Source organism: Chiloscyllium plagiosum, unplaced genomic scaffold (genome assembly GCF_037043375.1).
Source record: "Chiloscyllium plagiosum isolate Xiang-an unplaced genomic scaffold, Cpla_swu_hap1 HiC_scaffold_5, whole genome shotgun sequence".
In the NCBI taxonomy this organism is placed as follows: Eukaryota; Metazoa; Chordata; class Chondrichthyes; order Orectolobiformes; family Hemiscylliidae; genus Chiloscyllium; species Chiloscyllium plagiosum.
In genome coordinates this window covers 116,494,126-116,511,649 of record NW_028270143.1, presented here as the reverse complement: position 1 = coordinate 116,511,649, position 17,524 = coordinate 116,494,126, and the positions used below count along the sequence as shown (strand labels likewise).

The 17,524-nt window shown below is 43.5% G+C and overlaps 1 protein-coding gene and 1 long non-coding RNA gene across 4 annotated transcripts in view; one reads left to right on the top strand and one right to left on the bottom strand.

The window, feature by feature from the left end:
- Positions 1-17,524, bottom strand: part of LOC122550126 (5'-AMP-activated protein kinase subunit gamma-2-like) — a 470,860-nt gene that overhangs the window by 391,820 nt on the left and 61,516 nt on the right. For 2 of the 3 annotated variants that reach the window (XM_043690749.2, XM_043690748.2), the window contains exon 1: positions 4,903-5,392. The exons of the other annotated variant lie outside the window; for it this stretch is intronic. In XM_043690749.2, the coding sequence (XP_043546684.1) occupies positions 4,903-4,986 (84 nt within the window). In that variant the 5' untranslated portion in view covers positions 4,987-5,392. Of the gene's footprint in view, positions 1-4,902; positions 5,393-17,524 lie in introns of those variants that run through there. 3 annotated transcript variants of the gene reach the window in all.
- Positions 11,150-17,023, top strand: LOC122550127 (uncharacterized). Its single transcript, XR_006311744.2, has 2 exons — positions 11,150-12,431; positions 14,730-17,023. It is a non-coding gene; the product is annotated as an uncharacterized LOC122550127 (long non-coding RNA).

The following is a 17,524-nucleotide window of genomic DNA, read 5'->3' as shown; positions in this document are numbered from 1 at the left end:
CCACAAGCCTGTAAAGAACCTCATGAAATCTATCACTAACCTCCTCAAAGTTCACAATCCTTCCAAGTCTTGTGTCATCTGCAAATCTTGAAATTGTGCCCTGCACCCCAATGTTTAGATCATTAATATAATGATGCTGTTGTTGTCACCACCTTTCCATATAGCAGAGACAGACTCATGTCAGAATGCTGGTGAACTTCCAACAGTGGTGTTTCCAAAGGACACAGTGGGGTCAAACATAAAACAACACTGAGGCAACATTCTCACTGAAACCAATTCCTATAGCATTATTCATCATCCCAAATCAGCTTGACTTCTCTGGACACTGCCAAATAATTGGCTTCTGAAGCAGATGCCCTTCTCTTAAGGATGTCACCCAAGGAGGACAGGAAAATTATTTTAAAAGGATACTCAGGAGGCCTGAGTGAAATAGGAAGTAATCGTGGGAGGAACTTGACATGAAACCCAGCTATGCGCTGGCACCTCATCTCACAAACCATGCAATAAGAATCTGACTAAGCAAATGCTGCTGTGATAGAGATATGAACATCGAGGAGAGAGAGCTCGAGAACTTCCTCTTACTCAGAACAAGTCTTGGCTTCTCTGCCTATGGATCTTGGCTCCAAGACTGGCATTCTGAATCACCCAGGGTTATATTAACCGTGAACACATCATCCTTGTTTTGAGGGACTCATGATGACGTCTACAGAGTACTGTATTCATAGAATCTCTAGTGTGGAAACAGGCCATTCAGCCCATCAAGTCCACAGCGACCTAGGCCCCTAACTTATAACCCTGCATTTCCCATGGCGAATCCAATTAGCCTGCACACACCTGGCAGTACAGACAATTTAGCACGGTCAACCCATCTAACCTGCACATCTTTGGACTGTGGGAGGAAACCAGAGAACCCAGAGGAAACCCACACAGACACAGGGAGAACGTGCAAACTCCACACAGACAGTCACCTGAGCTTGGTACTGAACCTGGGTCCCTGGCTCTGTGCTAACCACTGAGCCATCCTGTTCAATTCTGGGTAATAAACATTAGGAAGGATGTGATAAGATTTACAACAATTGCTTAAGAATGAGGGACTTCAATTGGATTATATAAGATGATATTGTTTTCTTTTTGAGAGGAAATTTGATTGATGTGTTCAAAATTATAAGAGGACTCGAGACACATACACACAGAATATTCGCACTACTCACAGACCTGAATGGCAAGAGAAGGAATGACAACATGAGGTAGAACAAAGAACAATACAGCCCTTCAGTCCTTCAAACCTTTGCCAACATATTTTCCCCTTCCATATTAAAAATTGTCCTCATTTACATGATCTTTATCCCTCTGTTCTCTTCCTATTCAAGTATTCATTCAGGTGCTTCTTGAATGCCGCTGTCGTGTCTCCTTCCAACATCTTCTCTGGCAGCGCATTCCAGGCAATCACCACCCTTGCTACAAGTGGGAACTACAAGGGCAATGGATAAGGAAAACATGCCAGTCTATAGGATAGATCTGACAACGAGATGACTTGCTCATGCAGACAGCCAGCCTGGGCTGAATGATTACAGCATTAAAGGAGAACATTGTACCATTCCAATTACAGTGTTCAATATCAGTTAGTCTCGGAAACAGAAACAGAGATTGAAAAAAAGACAGCATTGGAAGAGAAGAGAAATGGCAAAAGTAAAAAGAAATATAGTTACTCGCTACAAAGAGAGGTTGGATAAGCTCAAGTTGTTATCTTTACAGCAGAGAAGGTGGTGTGGGGGAACTTCAATCAGGTATATAAGATTATGTGGGGCATGGACAGGATAGGTAGAAAGCAGCCATCCTCCTTCATGTAAGGGTTAAAGGGTAATAAATTTCAGATAAAAGACAGGAGACTTAGAGGGGATTTGAGGAAACATTTTTCCACCCAGAGGATGTTGGGTATCTGGAATGCACTGCCTAAGGCAGGAACTACTTGGATGAACACGTGAAATGTCATAATATTCAAGGTAATGGGCCAAGTGTTCGATAGTTGGACTTGTGTAAATTTAGAGTCATTTAGTCACTGCAGACTTGATGGACTGAAGGGCTTCGTCTGTACTGTATGATTTTATGATAGTTTTAAATTACATGCTGTTTAAATGTCCAACAATTAAAACTAGAAGTATACTGCTCTATGATCAGAAGAAATAAAATTTCATGTTTGTAAAGATTAACTTTTTAAACTAGAGGAGCCCATTGTCAGCAATTAACAACTGGCTGATCTTCAGTAGAACCTCTGACAAGTTTAAATAAACACAATAGAACCTTCAATGGCTCCAAATGGGCCACATGACATTGAAGGCAAGCCCCAGTTTTTTTGCAGAAGTTCTAATTATATCTATCACATACAAGCACAACAAACTCAATGTCACTGACCCATTCTCTGGGTTAGCCAGACATTGGGATGGCCACCATTGTGGAAAAGACAGTGAAGAGACATGTCCCGGGCTGCAAACTCCCCATTTATTCAGGCAGCTTCCCCTTTTTGAAATTACTGCAGCATTTGTTCTCAAACAAATGTGAGCACCATTCACATCAATGCTATTGTCACCAGGAAATGATGGGCCAATCTATTTTTTTTAGTGATGTCAACTGACAGATAAATATTGACCAGGAAGCCAAGGATAACGACTCAGTTCATAGAAATAGTGTCATCAGAAGATTTGTGTATCTGTTCAGAGGGTAGGCTGGGTCGGCGGTTATCCATTCAGCTGAAAGACAGTGCAGCACTTTTCTCATGGCTTCATTTTTTTTTAAGAAAGCTGCAGGTCCATGGAGTTCCACTTAGAGTCATAGAGATGTACAGCACGGAAACAGACCCTTCAGTCCAACTTGTCCATGCCGGCCAGATATCCCAACCCAATCTAGTCCCACTTTCCAGCACCTGGCCCATATCCCTCCAAACCCTTCCTATTCATATATCCATCCAGATCCTTTTAAATGTTGAAATTGTACCAGCCTCCACCACTTCCTCTGGCAGCTCATTCCATACACACACCACCCTCTGCATGTAAAGGTGCCCCTTAGGTCTCTTTTATATCTTTTCCCTTTCACCCTAAACCTATACCCTCTAGTTCTGGACTCCCACACCCTAGGGAAAAGACTTTGTCTATTTATCCTATCCATGCCCCTCATGATTTTATAAACCTCTATAAGGTCACCCCTCGGCCTCCACTCTGGTGGTCGTGAACATCAATCACATCAAGCCCTATGGCTGGCGTAGAAGTGCTCCAGGCTTGACCTTACTGCCCTTGGCTCTGATTACCTGCTGCACAAATCACTGGCTCTATATCATTGCCTGGAACTCAGTCCTCTTATAAATTGGGATCCCAGTCAAGTCCAATATTTATCCACTCTCACTGTTAAAGCTGACGGAAATGGTCGCAAGGTTCACCTGCCTTTGACGTCAAATTCAACTGAACGTGCTCAGGTTATGTTTTTTAAGAAACAAACTGTTCCTGCCAGTGGCTGAACCAGCATTTATTACCCATTCCTAATTGCCCAGAGGCCAGTTAAGAGTCAACCACATTGTTGTATTTTTGGGGTCACATGTAGGCCAGATCAGGTAAGTATGGCAGATTCTCTAAAGGGTATTAGAGATTTTTGAAGGAAAGTTCACCGTGAATCAATGTCAGAGCAAGTTCAACTAAAATGACGATGTAAAATTAATTTAGCCCTTAATCTGGATGTCAGCTGGAATTCCTCTAAAATGGAGCTCAGTTCTTGAGTTAGGCACTATTTTTCTGCATGACTAGATTGGAGGAATTCACACAGCTGGATGGATAGATGAGCTCTTTATTACTGGTTCCACTCTCAGTAGCAGTTTCACAACCCTTTAGTTGATGCAGAAGCTAAGCAGAGAACCTACTCCAGTTTCTCTGACCCAAGTAAATCATGGTCACAATAATCAAAAATAATTTACCTATACGTGAATTAGTATGGTGTGTGCTACTGTTAATCTGGCATATTCTATCTCATCTTCTATTATGCCATTTAGCAAATGAAGATAAATTGCCACAAAGCAAAAGCCAAATACTTTCAAGTTTATTCCCTTTGGATTTGCGTTCGTCCCTCTTTGAAATGGTGTTGGATTTAAATACTTGGACAGGAATTCAGACGTCAATTAGCTAACCACCCACATGCTTTTGGTGTTTGTACATGACTCAGCAGGTTACAATAAATCCAGAAAGGCTGAGCTTTCAAGACAATTCTTCCTACCAAAAACGTTGGCTTCGGTTAAGAAAAAGTGGAAGAGTTAATAGTGCATTCGACTGTATTTACAATAAATCTATTTCCCTGTCCCAACTATCAAGAGATCGCGATCCTGCTTTCGATCGCAAGGTGCTCATTCGCACAGGTCATGCTGCTAAGTTCGCCTCTTCCACCTCCCGCCCCCCGCACCAAAAAAAAAGGAAATTCGGTAATTAATGAGCCCCACACGTCGCTCTTTGAACTCTGTTCTACTCAATAATTTCCTCTTCTGAAAAAGGGTAAATAGAATGTATTGACATCCCTTTGTATTTAATTGTGTCTCTCTGCGGACCCTGGACGAGGTACAAGAATAACTCATTTCATTCAACTGAAGGAATTCTTGTGATGTGTTCAATCGGCCTCGATACCCTGAATTCAAGGCTGAGCCTCATCGCCTGGCTTCCCTTGTGGAAGAAGGCAACTGCAGCAGAATTTCCTGTCTCAACTTCCCCATGTCCAACGAGCCTCGCTTGCAGTGTTTACCTCTGTCCATGAGCCAGGCTGCAGCTTGGCGCTGAGACACCACCTCCCATAACAAAACAAACACCCCCGCCAGTCTCGCTTTATAAACACGTTACAGAGGGGAGGGGACGGAAGGACAGCAACTGCACCTACCGGGATATTCAGGCGCAACATGCGCCTCTTGTTCCTCTTCATCCCGCTTTTCCTCTTACTGGAATCCACGGTTGTGCTTCCCATCGACTCTCCTGGATAGAGGGGAAGGAGGGAGACAGGGATTCGGGAGATTCCTGCACTTGAACCTGCGTTTAGCTGAAACCTCTCTCTCCTGAGAAGGAAGAGGAGATACGATGCTGTCTAACCCTCTCTGAAAACCCCCTTCCTAAAATCGCCTCCAACCGCAACAACCCTTCATCTCGGGGGAGTTTTTAATTTGTCAATCCTCCCGAAAGTGCCTGAGCCATTACAGTCAGCTTTAAACACGGGGCTCTTGGCTTTGAGGAGCTGTCTGTTATTGTTGTCTCTTCGCCCTTTAGCCAGCACACGTGAGTGTAGCAATTCCCAATCAAGAGAGACTCCAGACGAAAACAAACGCACATTGAGATAGGGGGAGACCGCACGTTTACTTTTTAAAGGGATGGACGCGATTGAAATAACAATATGCCCCCTTTCTGAAAATCCACGCCCTGTGAAATCAAATCACAGAATGCAACGGGGGAAACGATGTTTAAAGCGCTTGTCAACAGCCGTCTGTCCCACGTTTAAAGGGGGAGGGGAACTTCTTGTGGAAAGTTTTTAAAATGTAAAGTTTCAGGAAGTGAAGAGTTCACTCGATGGTGCTGGTGTCAATCTGACTGCCCGACTGTGTTCAAAGTCCTGACACATTGTATCGTTTGAACCATACTGACGGCCGCGGGTAGGAAACCGCAACAATGTAACGCATTGGTGACTGATAACAAAGTGTTTGATCCCAAACTTGTATAATTTTCCAGTTTATTTTAATCTCACACACAAACTCTGCTCAGTACATCTCTCTAGGCAAAAGTGAGGACTGCAGATGCTGGAAACCAGAAACTAGATCAGAGCGGTGCTGGAAAAGCACAGCAGGGCAGGCAGCATCCGAGGAGCAGGAAAATCGACGTTTCGGGCAAAAGCCCTTAATCAGGAATAGACTCAGTATATCTCTCTCCCTAGAACCAAAGTTCCAGGGCACAAGTATATTGTGATCCTTATAAAGTGTTATAAGTTCAACAAGCAAAGGGCGGCGCTGCTGGATATTTATTATTTAAAAAACTCAAGAACCTCCTACGGCTTCTAGAGACATATTTTGATCAAACTTTATTTTTCTCATATCTGCTGTTTGAAGTGTGGTTAGCCAATGTTCCTAAATTGATTTATTTTGCCTTAAATTGCAAAACTCCCCCTGTAAGGAAGATTTAACGTGCAACCAGTTTTGAAAAGGGCGAGAGGGGAAATAAAACACCTACAGCCTGTAAAAGCAAGGATCGCCGTATATAAAAAATACCAGTGGGACCTGCGCAGCTCCTCCGGACCAGGGCGGGAGCTCCAGTGCCGGATTTTGGCCTGTTACACCTCCCCTCCACTCCCCACAAATCCGGGATATCGTGTCCCACCGCGATTTGGTTTTAGTTTAGCAAATGTGTGCAAAAGGAGACAGTTAAGAAGAGGAGCAAAGTCAACCCGCATGCATTTCCTCGGCGTCCACTGAAAGGGTGCGAGCTCCATGATTGCACATTATTAAATGTATGTGATTGACGTGGATATTGCAATAACTCCAATCGAGAAACCTCCCTCCCGCGTTCAACCGGCACGGTGGCTCGCACTGCTGCCTTACAGCGCTCGGGACCCGGCTTCAATTCTACCTGCGGGCGACTGTCTGCATGGGTTTCCTGCTGGGTTCTCCAGTTTCTTCCCACAGCCCAAAAATGTGCAGATTAAATGGATTAGCCAGGCTAAATTGCCCATCGCGCCCAGGGATGTGTAGGTGGATTAGCCAATGGAAATGTAGAATTAAAGTGATGTGGTGAGCCTGGGTGAGATACTCTTCGGAGAGTCAGTATGGACTTGTTGGGCCGAATGGCCTGTAGGGATTCTATTTGTACAACGAAACAGACCTCCCCACTCTAGGCACCACTGCACGCTGCCTTTTGATGCGCGGGTGAAGAATGCAATGAAATCAGGCGTGTTTAATAAGTCGAGTGATTGTGTTTTTTTAAAAAAGGATGTGAGTCAAGCTGAGTTTATTTTTCAAACTGCAGTTAATGCTTTGGACACGGGGATGGAGAGTCTGTGCAAACAAATCAACTGGGCGACCCTGGCTACTCACTCATTCGGGTCACATCATGATGACAAGTACTGCGATGTAAATCAATTTAGGAAAAGTGTAAAATAATTAATCAAAATGATAATTAAAGGACAGCAAAAGTTCATACCCTATTAATTAAAATCAGGTCCCTTCTAATCCAAAACACGCATCACCACTTTCAAAGTCACTACTTAATTCTGGATGGGGTTTTGTGGCGCAGGTGTTGTGTTGTTACCTGGAGGTGAGGAATTCTGGGTTCAAGTCCCATATGCCTAGGAGGTACTGTATAGCATATCAAAACAGATCGATATTTTTAAAAATGCTATAATCCAACATCAAATGTAAGGCCTGCAAGGCTATATGGTTGCTACAATGTAATATGATTATTTTTATAGAAAATATGGAGGAGTGTTCTTCTGTCACTCATGTTGTCTCCCTTGCTAAGTATGTCCAAACTTTTCTGTTTTCAATTCAGATTTCCAGCATATTTGTCATCGAGATGTACAGCATGGAAACAGACCCTTCAGTCCAACCTGTCCATGCCGACCAGCTATCCCAACCCAATCTAGTCCCACCTGCGAGCACCCAGCCCATATCCCTCCAAACCCTTCCTATTCATATACCCATCCAAATGCCTCTTAAATGTTGCAATTGTACCAGCCTCCACCACTTCCTCTGGCAGCTCATTCCATACACGTACCACCCTCTGGTGAAAAGGTTGCCCCTTAGGTCTCTTTTATGTCTTCCCCTCTCACCCTAAACCTACGCCCTCTAGTTCGAGACCCTAGGGAAAAGACTTTGTCTATTTATCCTATCCATGCCCCTCATAATTTTATAAACCTCTATAAGGTCACCCCTCAGCCTCTGACGCTCCAGGGAAAACAGCCCCAGCCTGTTCAGCCTCTCCCTGTAGCTCAAATCCTCCAACCCTGGCAACATCCTTGTAAATCTTTTCTGAACCCTTTCAAGTTTCACAACATCTTTCCGATAGGAAGGAGACCAGAATTGCACACAATATTCCAACAGTAGCCTAACCAATGTCCTGTACAACCGCAACATGACCTCCCAACTCCTGTATTCAATACTCTGACCAATAAAGGAAAGCATACCAAATGTCTTCTTCACTATCCTATCTACCTGCGACTCCACTTTCAAGGAGCTATGAACCTGCACTCCAAGGTCTCTTTGTTCAGCAACACTCCCTAGGACCTTACCATTAAGTGTATAAATCCTTCTAAGATTTGCTTTCCAAAAATGCAGCACCTTGCATTTATCTGAATAAAACTCCATCTGCCACTTCTCAGCTCATTGGCCCATCTGATCAAGATCCTGTTGTAATCTGAGGTAACCCTCTTCGCTGTCCACTACACCTCCAATTTTGGTGTCATCTGCAAACTTACTAACTGCACCTCTTATGCTCGCATTCAAATCATTTATGTAAATGACAAAAAGTAGAGTAATGCTTTTGTATCGTGCCTTTGGCACAGTAAATGGCCCAAAGGCAACTCATTCGAGCATCGGTCATCATTCAGATTTTGACACCAAGCCACATAAATGGGCATTGGGACAGATGACTAAAAGCTGGGTTAAGACAGGTAGGTTTGAATGGAACATTTCAAAAGGAGGCAATCTGGGAGAGACAGAAAGGTTTAACACAAAATTGGAGGTGTAGTGGACAGCGAAGAGGGTTACCTCAGATTACAACAGGATCTGGACCAGATGGGCCAATGAGCTGAGAAGTGGCAGATGGAGTTTAATTCAGATGAATGTGAGTTGCTGCATTTTGGGAAAGCAAATCTTAGAAGGACCTATACACTTAATGGTAAGGTCCTAGGGAGTGTTGCTGAACAAAGAGACCTTGGAGTGCAGGTTCATAGCTCCTTGAAAGTGGAGTTGCAGGTAGATAGGATAGTGAAGAAGGCATTTGGTATGCTTTCCTTTATTGGTCAGAGTATTGAGTACAGGAGTCGGGAGGTCATGTTGCGGCTGTACAGAACATTGGTTAGGCCACTGCTGGAATATTGCGTGCAATTCTGGTTTCCTTCCTATCGGAAAGATGTTGTGAAACTTGAAAGGGTTTAGAAAAGATTTACAAGGATGTTGCCAGGGTTGGAGGATTTGAGCTATAGGGAGAGGCTGAACAGGCTGGGGCTGTTTTCCCTGGAGCGTCGGAGGCTGAGGGGTGGCCTTATAAGGGTTTACAAAATTATGAGGGGCATGGCTAGGATAAATAGGCAAAGCCTTTTCCCTGGGGTCGGGGAGTCCAGAACTAGAGGGCATAGGTTTAGGGTGAGAGGGGAAAGATATAAAAAAGACCTAAGGGGCAACCTTTTCATGCGGAGGGTGGTACGTGTATGGAATGAGCTGCCAGAGGATGTGGTGGAGGCTGGTACAATTGCAACATTTAACAGGCATTTGGATGGATATATGAATAGGAAGGGTTTGGAGGGATATGGGTTGGGTGCTGGCAGGTGGGACTAGATTGGGTTGGGATAGCTGGTCGGCATGGATGGGTTGGACAGAAGGATCTGTTTCCATGCTGTACATCTCTATGACTCTCTATGACTCTATCACAGGATTCCAGAGATTAGGGTCCAAGCAGCTGAAGGTGGGGCAAAAACAGCAAAGCTGATTGGTTAAAGCTTCACTGGCACCGTCAGAGGATAGAGGTTTCACATCTTCCATCTCTGTGACCTCTTCATAATCACAGAATTGTTAGTGCAGAAGGAGGCCATTTGGACTCCTTGCATGCTATTTCTATTCAAATAATCATCCAATGCTTCCTTGAAAGTCTCAGTTGAACCCACTTCCAGGAGCCTAGAAGAACACAGCAAACCAGGCAGTATCAGGAGGTGAAGTCAACATTTTGGGTGAAACCCTTCTTCAGGATTCAAGAAGGGTCCTGAAGAAGGGTTACAGCTGAAACATTGACTCCTCCACCTCCTAATGCTGCCTGGCTTGCTGTGTTCTTTCAGCCTCCTAATGCTGCCTGTACTCCCCCAGCCTCCTGATGCTGCCTGGCTTGCTGTGTTCCCCCAGCCTCCTGATGCTGCCTGGCTTGCTGTGTTCTCCCAGCCTCCTTATGCTGCCTGGCTGGCTGTACTCCCCCAGCCTCCTGATGCTGCCTGGCTTGCTGTGTTCTCCCAGCCTCCTGATGCTGCCTGGCTTGCTGTGTTCTCCCAGCCTCCTTATGCTGCCTGGCTGGCTGTACTCCCCCAGCCTCCTGATGCTGCCTGGCTTGCTGTGTTCCCCCAGCCTCCTGATGCTGCCTGGCTTGCTGTGTTCCCTCAGTCTCCCGATGCTGCCTGCCTTGCTGTGTTCCCCCAGCCTCCCGATGCTGCCTGGCTGGCTGTACTCCCCCAGCCTCCTGATGCTGCCTGGCTTGCTGTGTTCTCCCAGCCTCCTTATGCTGCCTGGCTGGCTGTACTCTCCCAGCCTCCTGATGCTGCCTGGCTTGCTGTGTTCCCCCAGCCTCCTGATGCTGCCTGGCTTGCGGTGTTCTTTCAGCCTCCTAATGCTGCCTGGCTTGCTGTGTTCTCCCAGCCTCTTGATGCTGCCTGGCTTGCTGTGTTCTCCCAGCCTCCCGATGCTGCCTGGCTTGCTGTGCTCTCCCAGCCTCCTGATGCTGCCTGGCTTGCTGTATTCTCCCAGCCTCTTGATGCTGCCTGGCTTGCTGTGTTCTCCCAGCCTCCTGATGCTGCCTGGCTTGCTGTGCTCTCCCAGCCTCCTGATGCTGCCTGGCTTGCTGTGCTCTCCCAGCCTCCTGATGCTGCCTGGCTTGCTGTATTCTCCCAGCCTCTTGATGCTGCCTGGCTTGCTGTGTTCTCCCAGCCTCCTGATGCTGCCTGGCTTGCTGTGCTCTCTCAGTCTCCTGATGCTGCCTGGCTTGCTGTGTTCTCCCAGCCTCCTGATGCTGCCTGGCTTGCTGTGTTCTCCCAGCCTCCTGATGCTGCCTGGCTTGCTGTGCTCTCTCAGTCTCCTGATGCTGCCTGGCTTGCTGTGTTCTCCCAGCCTCCTGATGCTGCCTGGCTTGCTGTGTTCTCCCAGCCTCCTGATGCTGCCTGGCTTGCTGTGTTCTCCCAGCCTCCTGATGCTGCCTGGCTTGTTGTGTTCTCCCAGCCTCCTGATGCTGCCTGGCTTGCTGTGTTCTCCCAGCCTCCTGCTTGTCTACCTCCGATTCCAACATCTGCAGATTTTTCTTTGTCTCCCCCATATTTTCAGGCAGTGAGTTCCTTATCCTAATCTATGCTCTCACATTCTCATTCCCATTATAAGCTTCGCCCTATCCAGTCTGCTCATGATTTTGCAAACGTTTAAGAATTCTCCATTTAGCCTTCTTCATTCCAAGGAGTATACTGACAACTTTTCAATCTATCCTCTTAACTGAAGTTTCTCATTCTTGGAACCAGTCTTATAAATCGTTTCTGCATTCTGTCCAATGCAGCCATGTCTATCTTATCATGTGGCATCCACAACTACACACACTTCACTGAGTTCTAACAAGGGTCTCTACAAGATCAAGACAACGTCCTTGCTCTTGTTCTTTAGCCTTAAAACCATGCAAGGTCTCTGCGCTCTCTAGATCTGACCTCATATCCATCCTCCACTTCCTTCTCACCACCACTGGAAACTTTGCCTTCGACCGTCTTGATCCTAAACTCTGGAAATCCCACTAAAATTACTTCTCTTTACCTATACACTTCTTTACTTCTTTAAAACTCTGCTTAAAATCTACCTCTATAGTCAAATTATTGTCACCAATTTCAAAGTCATTTTTTATGGCTTACTGGCAATTTTCATTGCCTGGCACTCCTGTGAAGCCTAATGGAATGTTTTATTATTTTCACGGCGCTGTGCAAATATGCAATGTCATGGGTTTAGCCGCACGGACTCGAAGCATCAAGGCGGAGGAACGTGAACTCAGAACCATGGCTGAGCCACAGGCGGGAGTTGTTCCAAAGGCCACCTAACTTTGAGATAAGACTATAAGATAAACTTCATTCTCGCTTTATATTCTGTCTTTATGTTTATTTTCAGTGTTTTAAGATGGCGCCGGAGTGGTGACACGAAACCACACTTTTCACTGTATTTGTAATCAATAAACGTGACAATAAATCAAATCGAATTTAAACAAGATCAAATGAGTACAAATGGAAGTTGTTGCTGGTACCCAAGTCTACTAAGACGGAGAGCTACCGGACCCTGGGAAAGATTCCCCAATTTGTTATGGCTTTAGATCGGACAGCCCCAATCGCGCTTTATTCACCGTCACCACCCCTAGCTCTGGGCTGGTTTTAAAGCAGCGAGACATCAGCTGCAGCGATGGTGGAGCAGGGACTCCAGGCTGCGATCGGCCCAGGTCAGAAACCTTGATAAGTCCTGGGACTCAGGCCAATGAAGATGAATTCTAGTTTGCTACTTTCTTTTCATTCTTTTGTATCTCAAAACAGCGCCAGATTGTGGTGACAGAACACTTTTCACTGTATCTCCCTAGATACGTGTGACAATAAATCACGCATTCATTCGTTCAAAGTTAATTTAAAAATGGATCCTTCCTTTGTGGATAGCTTTCTCCCAGACCCAAATTAAGTTATGTTTTAAAAATAATCAATTTAATCAAGCTTTTTTGAGTTAATAAAGAGTAGATTTATTAATTACTAAATGCAAGAAGAATTGATGGCAGATGGTATTAGTTTAGAATGGGATCATGATCAGTGCCGAAGAATCTGCCCCTGTGCTGTACTGTTCTAGTAACGTAGCACGCGCGCACACAGATCAGAACCAAGAGGGGAGTTTAAAAGAGTTTTTTAAAAAAGATATGCGACATACATTTGAATTTTTTTGTGAAGGGTGGACAGGTGTGGCCATTCAGTGGAGGTTACAGGTAATCATGACACTTGTTGAACAATCAAGATTCTTAGTTTTGCTGGTTGGGTTGAGAACCGGTTCTGATTCCTTTTGGCCATGACCGAATTCCAGCTGGCAAGGTGAGCTAGAGTCCTTTTGTTTTCCTGTTGCATCTTGTTTTTGACCTGCTGATCTCTAGCACTTAGAATTCGGGAGTACCTTTACCTCCAGTGCAGGGGTGACAAGGGGATATTTCTTTGGCTGTAACCTTCGTAAGGTAAAGTCTAACACTTAAGCCCAGTCTTGTTGCACACATTCCGGAGTCAACGCATGGTGGCCACAGTGCTTAGCACTGCTGCCTCACAGCGCCAGAGACCCGGATTCAATGCCCGTCTCAGGCAACTGTCTGTGCACATTCTCCTCGTGTCTGCGGGTGCTCCGGTGTCCTTCTACAGGTGAATTGGCCATGCTAAATTTCCCGTAATGTTAGGTGAAGGGGTAAATGTAGGGGAATTGGTCTGGATGGGTTGCACTTTGAAGGGCCTGTTTCCACACTATAAGTAATCTAATCTTTTTTTAAAAAACTGGCATACATAAGAACCTCAAATCCACAAGCACAAACATGAGACCCTCAGACTCATAAACACATTCCAAAAGAGTTGACAATGGCTTTGTAACTTCTGTTTATATGTGATCCTCAAGAGGAAAAACACAAAAGGTGTCCACGGTTTAGTACATAGAGTCATAGAGTGTATGACTATTGAACATCAAATCCTAGTTGCTTCTCTTCAGTCCTTTTGATTTTCCTTCACATGCCTGCGATTAAGATGGCCACCCCTCCATGATGGAACATTAAAAACATAAGTTGTCACAACCGTCCAAGAAGATTCCTTGGTTGACCTAGTCTACAGCTTGAAATGTGTTGCTGGAAAAGCGCAGCAGGTCAGGCAGCATCAAGGGGGCAGGAGAATCGACGTTTCGGGCATGAGCCCTTCTTCGGCTCATGCCCGAAACGTCGATTCTCCTGCTCCTTGGATGCTGCCTGACCTGCTGCGCTTTTCCAGCAACACATTTTCAGCTCTGATCTCCAGCATCTGCAGTCCTCACTTTCTCCTAGTCTACAGATTGCAAGAGAAGGTTTGCTGAGGCTCAAACTGTGCTTTGTGCTAGTGCATGAATTGCAAATTGGTTTCATCATTTGGTGCAGTCCAGCATAAATTGAGTATGTTTTACTCACTATTGTCCATCAGCCAGAATTTTAAAGTTTAAATAGTTTGTTGAAAATACCTTTGAGGTCACTGATGCCTTCAGCTATCTTTATTGGTCTGGGAATTGAAGGTTTGTCAAATTTTCCTGAATGGTTATTCCATGGGGTATAATGTCAAAGTGCTTTTTGAAGAAATGGGCCTCAAAGTTCTGTGAACTGTGAATAAAGTAGAACTTGAACACAGAAATGATTATAATAGATAATTTGCTGGGTTCAGTGCAGGCTGCACATTTTGGAATGAATTCCGATTGTCCATCAAAAAAGAAACAAATAAATTCATTGGAATTTTGGCACTTAATGCATAATAGGGCAGATTTATTGAAGGAAAATCTGGATAAACATATAAAGGATAAAAGATTGAGAGAAAACAGGTGGTAGAGGCTCATGAGGAGCAAAAACATCAGTACGTACCTGTTAGGCTGAATGCCTTGTTTCAGTTCTGTCCCTATTACATAAATTTGACACACTTGCGATACAAGGTTACCACTTCTTAAAAAGTCATTATGCAACTTACATGTTCTATCTCTTGGAATTCTCCAACAGGTGACTAAAATTCCTAATTGTTTTGAAGATTGAAAAATAATGCCACTTTTGGTAATGGTATTGCTATGAAGATGGCCTAAGAAACCTACAAAGTCGGAAGTCTCAGGAAGTGACTTCACCTGATGAAGGAGCAGTGCTTGTGATTTTGAATAAACCTGTTGGTCTCTCACCTGGTGCCATGTAATTTCTGACTTTGTCCAACACCGATATCTCCACCTCATGGATGCAAAGAGATACAGGTAGGTTCAGTGTGGTTAGAAATCTGGCAAATGGAGTACAACATTGGAAAGTGTGAAACTGTCTGTTTTGGCAAGAAGAATAAACAAAGACATACAGTTCTGAGATGCAAGAGATCTGGGTGTCCTGGTGCATGAATCACAGAAGGTTATTATGCAGATACAGAAAATAAACAGGAAAGTTAATATAATGTTTTGGTTTATTACAAGGGGAATAGAATACAAGAGTAAGAAAGTTATGCTTCAGTTATACAGGGAACTGCTGATACCAAACCTGGAGTACTGTGTGTAGTACTGATCACCATACGTATGGAAAGATGTTAATGCATTGGAAGAACTTCAGAGAAAGTTTACTAGACTAATTGTTAAAATGAGTGGATTTGTTATAAGGAATGGCGAGACAGACCAGGCCTCTGGAGTTTAGAAGAGTCAGAGTGACTTAATTGAAACATATGAAATCCTGAGGGATCTTGACCAGGTGGATGTCGAAAGGATGGTTGCTCTTGTGGGAGAATCTAGAACTAGGTATTATAGTTTAAAAATAAAGGGTTACCCATTCAAGACAGAAATAAGAAAATATTTTTTCTCTCCATGCATTGTAAGTCTTTGGAATGGGAAATGCAATAGGGATTAATAATCTCCCTGATCATCTTCTCAATAAAAAGTACAATCTATGAATTAGTTCCTTTTGCCTACACAGAACAGAACCTTGATTTTGAATATATAGCATGAACCTGCCAAGTGTTAGATGTGCATTTGCTATTGGATATTTACAAAATAATCCTGATTGTGCTAAGAATAACATCAGAAACAAATTTAAAATCATTATTTAACTACTTAAAAGCACAGTGTGATGCAGTTCTGCATGCTAGAAGCTCTGCTTATAAACACACAGGACCCTGTTCAATGCATGGAAAAGAAATTTAACAGCTCCTGCTGCATCTCTGTGTCAACATGGCCCAAACAATCAGTAATGTCATCTCATGCTGTATGAATTGGTTAAGCTTTTTAAGTTTCATTTCTTGCGTGCCAGTCCTGATGAGTACAAGACAAAATGATTTGAATTTTTCTTTTTAACAATATTTATCATCTTTCATCTAAAAAGGCAGATAGAGAATCTATTTAACGTTTTGCCCAAATGAAGATACCACCAACAGTGCAGACTGAATCATGAAGTGATGTGATAGTCTCCTTAGAAGTACATCAGGATTTAAGCTGTCCATTTTCTGTCTGTACGAAACACTGAACTGATATGAGGGGGAAAATTTATGCTTCCTTTCAAAGACGAATGAAATACTGAGTTAAAATTTGATGTTTTAAAATTTGTGGTCGTAATAATTTATCATGATCGCATACTGGTATTTTGCATAGTCGTTACAGTTCAGAGACATAGACAATTGGAGCTACTAATAGTTCAGGTAATAGTTTTAGATAATTGTGAGGATTGTGTAGAATATGTGTTAACCTGTGTCTATTGTAGCAATACCAGTATCAAGAGTTACACTATTTTTAAATTTTCCAAACAACTAGGAATTATAGCCATCTGCAGGAGAAAAGGAAGTGGAAGAGAATATAAATTGCACAATGACTTTATAACAAGCATTGTCCTTGCGTTGCAAGGGTGTCAAAACTAAAAAATAGCTAATACGTCTATGCTGATGTTTTTGCTCCACGTGAGCTTCCTCCCCCCTTTATTTTGTCCTCCTTCCCTTCTCCTTCATGTGTCTGTCTAGATTCTTTTTTAGTGTATCTATACTATTGTGCATTAACTGCTGTTTCCTTGATAGACAACTGTCCAACTTTCCAAAATGCGCAGCTTGCGCCAAATCTAACAAACTGTCCATTACAATCATTTGGAAAACTAGTGCTCCCCAACTCAATTAAAAAGGTACAATGTATGGATTTGTTCGTTTTGCCTCCTGTGTTTTAATAACTTCATGTGTTTGCAGACCTCAGGATATTATGTAAAAGACTGAATGTGCTTTTGGTGTTGGACAACCTTTACTAAATTATCCTGCCTGTGCTAAGAATTACACCAGAAACGAATTTAAGACAATCGGTCAGCCTTGTAGTTTATTGCGTCTGCATGCTAAAAGTACATCTATTCACAAACAAGACCCTGTTATTTATAAGGAAAGGGAATTTGTCCATTTATTATACAAGAGAGCTATGGAAAATGACAACCAATACTGCATTCCCCATGGCAACACCTTGACCAATAACAGCATACTAGCCTAGTCTGGGTACTTCTAGCTAAGATTACAGTTCCTGCTGCATCTCCATGGTCCAACCAATCAGCACCCTCTTCTTCTGTGTAAATTGTTCTTTTCTCAACTGTGCTTTTTTGACAATTCTGATGAGTGCAGAACTTCAAGAATTTTTTGATTTTGTGTCTCTTTAAACAACATAATAGCGCTTTAGTTCTGTTCAATCAAGTAATTATTCATGTACATAAAAAAGTCTCATTGTCTCATTTCAAACGGCCTAATCAGGGGGACAATACATAACTGCATTGTGTTTCACATTAAAGCTAACCAGAGAGGAGGTGAAAAATTATTT